This window comes from Etheostoma spectabile, chromosome 9, assembly GCF_008692095.1.
Source record: "Etheostoma spectabile isolate EspeVRDwgs_2016 chromosome 9, UIUC_Espe_1.0, whole genome shotgun sequence".
NCBI lineage: Eukaryota > Metazoa > Chordata > Actinopteri > Perciformes > Percidae > Etheostoma > Etheostoma spectabile.
The window spans coordinates 22,975,642-22,982,617 of NC_045741.1; the positions used below are offsets into that span (position 1 = coordinate 22,975,642).

The following is a 6,976-nucleotide window of genomic DNA, read 5'->3' on the forward strand; positions in this document are numbered from 1 at the left end:
CTAGCTAAGTAGCTAGCATGACTGTCATTGGCTAACTCAAGACAGAAACCTGCTGTTGATTTCAGTTGCAATGCTCCAAAGTCAGATGTACTTTATTGATGGGAAATGTCTTTTCTAGTGAGTTTTACTGTTGTCCTTCAGATCCAAAATTTGAAATGAAGTAGGTTTATTTCTGTTCTGACCTGGTTTTACCAAAAAACTGCAACGCACACTGGGCTGACCTAAAACAAGGCACATGGTGTGCAAAAACAACAAGAATGCTTCAAATGCAATAAAACCAACTGTGTGCATCCCGTTGCTAGAGACAGCTTCTGTTCAGAGTTTTCTTTTCATGTGCTCACACACACACACCATCCTCCTATCTACAGGTCTTTGTGGCCCAATGACATCTTTGGCAACGAGACAGACAATGCAGTCCAGACCCTTCTGCACATCTACTTCCGTCACCAGACGCTGGGCCAGACGGGCTGCCTGGCGGTGGTGGGCCCCAGCAGGGACCTGTCTCAGGCTAGCACCCGCCTCATGGAGCTCAACCTGCAGATCCACGAGGCTCTGAGTCAGGCGCAGGCCTGCCATCCCCTCACCACCATGGTTAGCACTGGACTGTGAACCCGCGGTACTGCAGGCTGCAAGCCTGGACTAGACTGGACAAATATATCCCCCCCCCCCCTGCTCTACACAGACCTCACCTCAGCTGTAGAGAGAGGGTAGACAGTGAGGGGCTTTAGAGGAGGACGTGAGACTCCACCCATAAAGGGCTAAAGGATTTGTGGGAATAACTGTGACTTTTAATATATATTATTACATGTATGAATGCTTAAAGCATTTTCTTTTCCCAGACTAAGCCAACTGGCAAAATTCAGTTGCAATAAGTTGTTTGGTGGTGTGTCCGGGAAAGAATAAGAAAGGACGGAGTGGGATGATTATTTTTTCTTCTTTTTTTTTTCTTGTTTTTTTTTTTTGTTTTTGCTGGATCATACTGACCGGTGGCCTCCTTGGGTGGCCTGAGCCGGAGGATGGTATTGAAACATGTAAGACAGTCCAGAGGAGGTGTCGTATGTGTGAGGAAACACCGTTAAGATTCATAAGCAAACAGAAAAATCTTGACTAAAAAGTTTTCAAAAGCATGCTTGAAAGAGAGAAGCACTGCAAGAATATTTTTTTGAGAAATGTATTTTTATTAGAGCTAACATCCTAGGTTGTACATTTTAGGATATTTAACACGTAATTGTAACCTTGTGGGAGACGTTTGCCTTCAGGGAGTGTATAAAGAGAAATATATCTGTTTATTGATCTGCTTTGAGAGGAGAGTCCCCTTCAACAGGTCTTCACGCAAAACTCACTCTTTAACCAAATAAGTAGCTGCCTTTAGAGACTCTTGACTGTGTGATGTATATATTGGATATTCTGGTATACACTCACACACAAATGCATATAATTGCACACAAGTGCAGACTGGCTACAACTCATTATGGAAACATAACTTATTTTACTCTGTATATATTTTAGAAAATGTATAGTGTAAAACCAGTATTTTTCCCTTGTACTTTTGTGTAATGCACTGTTCATCCGAATAGGATGTATGTATAAAGCTAATGTGATGAGAGAAAGCCAAGACCAGATTTGAGTCATTAGTGATACGCTTCGCCTCCGTCATCCAGTCACACAAACTCCGAAATTTCCCAAAGGCTGCCTTGGTTGTTGGTTGTGCTCCTGCTTAGTGGGCCAGGCTGGTGTGGGGCCAGCCACCTGATGGCATGGGAGATCTAACGTAGCCTCCATCTCCTGTTGGACCACGCCAATCCAGCCAAGGCATATGCATTCCTTCTCTCCACTGTGATCTTTTTGTTAGCGTAACACCCCAGCAGCACAGGCTCTGCTCAAAGCCTCATTAAGGGGAGATAAGGTTTTATTTGACTTTTTTTTTTGTCCATGTGGGTTGATCACGTTGTAAAGCAGCGCTCATCCTCCGATACATTTGGACCCCGTTTTCAGATGGGAAATGGCCGTCACTGAAGCTGCGCTGCGCTTTCAGAATGGCTCTACGTTCTGCTGTGACTGCAGGACATTAACCATTATCTGAATGCTTTCTGGAAATCTTGTCATGGCACATTGTGTAACAGTCACTGTACTCATTCCTCAGAGAGCTTTTTTCCTGCTTGTCTGGTACATTTGAATGCTGTTCTTAATTATTTAATGACTATTATTTACCTGGAAAATGTTCTAATGTAGAGGTGCATTATACATTTTTCTTGTTCACTCACATACCAGCCTTCTCTCTGGATGAATAAAAGCCTAATCATACAGTACAAGCATTGTCTTAGCGTTACTACAATTGTGGAAACATGAATAAAATGTATAAAGGGTTTTATGAAAGTTTGCAAGTTTTAGAGTACAAATAGAAAAAGCATGTCCTGCAGAAAATGCTTGTGAATGCCGAAAAGCGAAATTTTGAAAGCTAAACAGGATTGCTGGCATAATTGCTTTAGAAGAAGGCGAAGAGAATAGTTGGAAAAGTGGGAATGGTTGTAAGAAGTCATAATGTTGAATAAAACAAAAGGGAAATATTAAAAAAAAAACTACACTGAATTGCTTGTTAAAATGTGTAAGAAGGTAAAGTTTGAGGGAAAAGTCAAAATGTTTCTAATGTCTTAAAAAAGCTGAAAAATACCAATATGTAAGAAAGTTTAGGTAAGACTTGATTGAGCATTGAAAGCAGCTGAAGCAGTATAACTACATTATTTAATAAAAAAGTGGGAAAGGTATGAATGATGCAAAATAAAGAGTAAGAAATGCTAGTTCAAATGTTTTGCCTATTTGCGCCACTATTTCTTTACAGCAGACAGACATATTGACAGAGAGAGACATATTTAGTTATGTTTTGACCTGGTATTAAAGTCCTGAGTGATTGGATCACAAGTAGACCGCTATAAGTACAGGTGTGAACACACTCAGGACATACACACATTTATTTTATTAATACATTTATTATTGCTATAAATACACAAATGCACACATTCTGTATACATAATTAATGCAAATCAATTATATTGTCCATGTTGCTGTCTGTAATTGTAATTTTTCTTTATTGGGAAAAGTGGAATGTCATGGTATAGGGGAACAGCAGCTGGTCCTTCCAGCCGTCATCAAGCCTTGCCCTGGCTCTGATGTTTAATCATCCCACCAGATTAGCATCAGAAAGCATTTCTCAAAGTATTGATATATAATTTGTGCAGATGAAGTTCAAACGAGGGGCGTCCTGTGCTTTTGTCCAGAAACGTTGTGGATGTTTAACGAGGACTGTCAATGAAGGAATGCTTGTGGCTCTTGTCATTTGAAAGCCAAATGTATAAGTCCTATTGATTAGCACAGCTGATACACACAGTATACACACGTTGACGTATGAGAAGTCAAAATTGCAGCCTCAGTAGAGGATGTCCTCCTCCATCAGCTGAAGAAGTTCAACCTGTCAAAGACAGTAATGGTGTAGCTCTACACTGCAAGCATTGAGTCGCTCCTCACCTGCTCCATCCCCATCTGGTACAAGGGAAGACTACAGGGTATCATCCGTTTTGCTGAGAAGGTGATTGGCAGCAATCTGCTGTCCCCCCCCCCCCCCCCCCAGGACCTGTCACCTCCAGGACGCTGTAAGCAGGCGGAAGGATTGTAGCCGATCCCTGTCACCCTGGACACAACTGTTTGAACCCCTCCCCTCTGGCAGGAGGCTGTGGTCCATCAGGACCACAACCTCAGACCCCCGCTGACATTGAACCCTAATCACACGTCCTGTCCTCTGCACATTCTGTACCGTATATCCTTTGTGCACATCCCTCTACATTTTGTACATCCTGCACTAACCATAAATCATCTTTCATCCTTCTTGATGTTAAATAGTTATATATATTATATATGTATGTACATAAAAATGTTGCCTTTGTCCATATTTTTACTCTATTTGCTCAAAATGAAGGCCTACTATGCTACAAAGAAATCTTAAAAAGTACATTGGAATAAGTGATAGTCATAATATACAGTAAATCGGGAAAAAAGGCTTATATGTAAAAGAAGTAATAAAAAGTCATAGTATAGCATGTCAAAAAAATCATAGAATAAGAAGAATAAAAAAAAGTAATACTATAGTGTACCGAAAAAAAGCCTGTGTAGCATCATATCAAATAAAGGCCTAAAAAAACAAAAAACAATTGAAAGGTCATAGTATGGCATGCCAAAAAACGTGATAAAAAAGTCATAGTATGTTGAAAAAAATCCTAATCAATAATTGATAAAGTCACAGTAAAGTGTCAAAAAACGTCATAAAGTAGGTCATAAAAATGTGATAAAAAAGTCATAGTATGTCAAAGTGATCAATAAGTCATATGTTGAAAAAAGTCATAGTATAGTGTGTCAAAAGTCATAGTTTATCATAAAAATGTGATAAAGTCATAGTATGTCAAAAAGTCAAAGTGATCAATAAGTCATAATATATTATGTTGAAAATAGTCACAGTATAGTATGTTAACGTCATAGGTCAAAACAAAACGTAATAAAGTCAGTGTTGACAAAAGTGATAGGTTGAAAAATCCCTTAAAGATTCAGATTTATCGGTTCTGTGGAATTAAAGGCCTAAAAATCCCCATGTCGTATATGTGATGAAAAATGTGTTGGTCATCAAATATCCAAAAATGTAAAAGCATATGTTGGTAAATGTTAGTATAGCATCCTGTCAATTAAAGGCCTGAAACAGAAAAGTCAATTATGTCAAAAAAAAAAAAAAAAAAAAGTCAGTCTTGCAGGTTAGACTGAAAGTGTATGCAACATGAAGTGCTTAGTCATAGTATGTCAAAGAAAGTGTGGAAGAACACGCAGACTTAGACAGTTATCACTGACACATTGAAAGGTTATTTTAGTTGCCTTGCCTCAATTTACTATTAGGCAACTTTCACTAATTTACTACTTATTAGACCTCAATAGAGAGTAGTTGGAGTGAAATAAAGGAGTCAGTACAAGAGTGCAAGGTAGCCATTTATTACATTGTAAATTGTGTGACGCTTACCATTAATTTCAACACAAAACAGGTGTGAAATAAAGTTTTGAATCAAATATACGTTTTGCATCCAAAATGCCATTCTTGCATCTGCAAATATTGTGGCACTGGGTTGAAGGTGCACCCCACAGAACACGTACTCTTGTAACAGGGCAAAGTTCAGCGGAGACGCTCCCTAGATGATGTATTTGAAGCTGAAAGTGCTTTCGCAGGAGAGCCGCTTGCCTTTGCACCTGCCGCACAGATCCTGTCTGTGAGGCCGTTTGGGGTCAACGTGGCGTTGTGTCATCGCACAGGAACAGCGTGCCTTGTTGCAAGTCTAGGGGGAACATGAACAGGGCTTTGGTCAAGTCGTGGCTCATTTTAATTTACAGAGCAGGTTAGAGAAGGGCTTACGTGACATGTGATGTCCTCAACACGGTATGGGTTGAAGTCCTTTTGGCATTTCCTACAGAACTGTTTGAAGTAAACCTGGAACACAACATGAAATGTTATATGGCCTGTTCCTTTTTTAATATTAGACACATATGACACAATAAAGTGAACATTTGTTTCTTCTAAAGATGAAAATGTCCCCATTGTATTTGTCCAGGCTTTAGATAAAATAGCAATTACGGTAGCTCTTTACAGTGCTGACCCCTAATTTGGGGCAGTTATTGCCAAGTTACTTTACTGAATTCGGGATGCTTTACACATCGAAAAAACAAAAACTCACCTTGTTGGTGCCCTGAACGCACCAAACATAGGCACTCTCCCATCGCAGATTGCATTCTCTGCAGTGATAATATCCGTACTTCTGTTCCAGAAACTGATTTGAAAGAAGAAAAAGTCAGTCTGTTTACTCCTGGTTAGTAGACTAATCCTGTAAAAACACTAAACTCAGTTCAATTTTACATTCTCATTTCAGTTTGGCTCATCTCACCCCCAGCTTGCAGACAATTGTTGACCATTTGGCTGATAATCAACATGACCCTAAATAAATGTAGCCTAGCTTGTTATCCTAAATTCTGATTTTGCACAGTAAACTTCTACAAAATGCAAATATTATCCAAATCATCAAGACTGAAATGTATGAGATTCTGGTCAGTTAATGGCTGACTTTAGGACATTATCCTAACAACAATATAACGCATGGCAAAGTGAATTTCATTTGAAGGCACAGCATCTATATCTGAAAAGACTGTGTCCCAATACTTAAAGAGTTAAGTCTCATTATTCAGTGTGTGGTAGCTTCAGCGGCCCTGAACATCCGAGGAGTGAGTTCAAATTGAATTTAACCTTACAGTGTATTAACTAATTTTAGACTGCTTTTTAAATAAAAAATAGATAAAATAAAAACTGGTCAACTTACTTTATAGGAGACTTGAATCCATTTGTAGTTTGTTATTTTTAAAACGCAGTTTTATTTTTTCCCACAATAGTTCAGCAAGGGAAAATGCAGAATATAATTTTACAAAAATTTAACATAAATTAAACTGCCAATGTGGACGTAGAGAAAACTAGAGTTAGCCAAAAGATTTACTCTAGGAACTTTTACTATGGGCAGTGCATGAGCAGTACTGTTTTTTTTAATTTAAAAGTTAATGTATTAAAACTAAAAACGAGCTAGAGTAGAGAAGCAACAGGGTGTCTAAATAATAAGTGTCAAAATAATAATTTTCCTTCAGCTCCAAGTAAGAAGCTGAACACGTGACGCAACCCACCTGGAACCGCACGCGCGCCTTGTCCTTTGACCCCTCTGTAGTTTGCGGCACATCGTCCCGCTTCACCTGTTTTTTGGACACGGGCACTTTGCGCTGGTCTGGGAGCTTTGCGGTCTTTCCAGTCTCACCAGCCTGGTTTTCTTCGCCCTTCTCCCCGTCGCTTTTCCCCGCGAAGTCGGGCGGCTCGCCCTCCTGCGACTCCCCGCACGAGGCTTCCTTACTGTTGTTG

General features: G+C 39.6%; 2 protein-coding genes across 2 annotated transcripts in view; one reads left to right on the forward strand and one right to left on the reverse strand.

Annotated features, from left to right (window-relative positions):
• The window catches only part of fryl (furry homolog, like), a 74,805-nt gene extending 72,496 nt beyond the window's left edge, over positions 1-2,309 (forward strand). The window contains 1 exon segment of the mRNA XM_032526454.1: positions 369-2,309. Within this exon segment, the coding sequence (XP_032382345.1) occupies positions 369-609 (241 nt within the window). The 3' untranslated portion in view covers positions 610-2,309.
• A 2,696-nt stretch (positions 2,310-5,005) lies between these two features.
• zar1 (zygote arrest 1) overlaps positions 5,006-6,976 on the reverse strand; it is a 2,472-nt gene continuing 501 nt past the window's right edge. The window contains exons 1-4 of the mRNA XM_032526456.1: positions 6,748-6,976; positions 5,760-5,852; positions 5,441-5,515; positions 5,006-5,363 (exon numbers count right to left, since the gene is read on the reverse strand). The exon at positions 6,748-6,976 is cut by the window's right edge and continues 501 nt beyond it. Coding sequence (XP_032382347.1) covers positions 5,220-5,363; positions 5,441-5,515; positions 5,760-5,852; positions 6,748-6,976 — 541 coding nt within the window. The 3' untranslated portion in view covers positions 5,006-5,219. The remainder of the gene's footprint in view (positions 5,364-5,440; positions 5,516-5,759; positions 5,853-6,747) is intronic.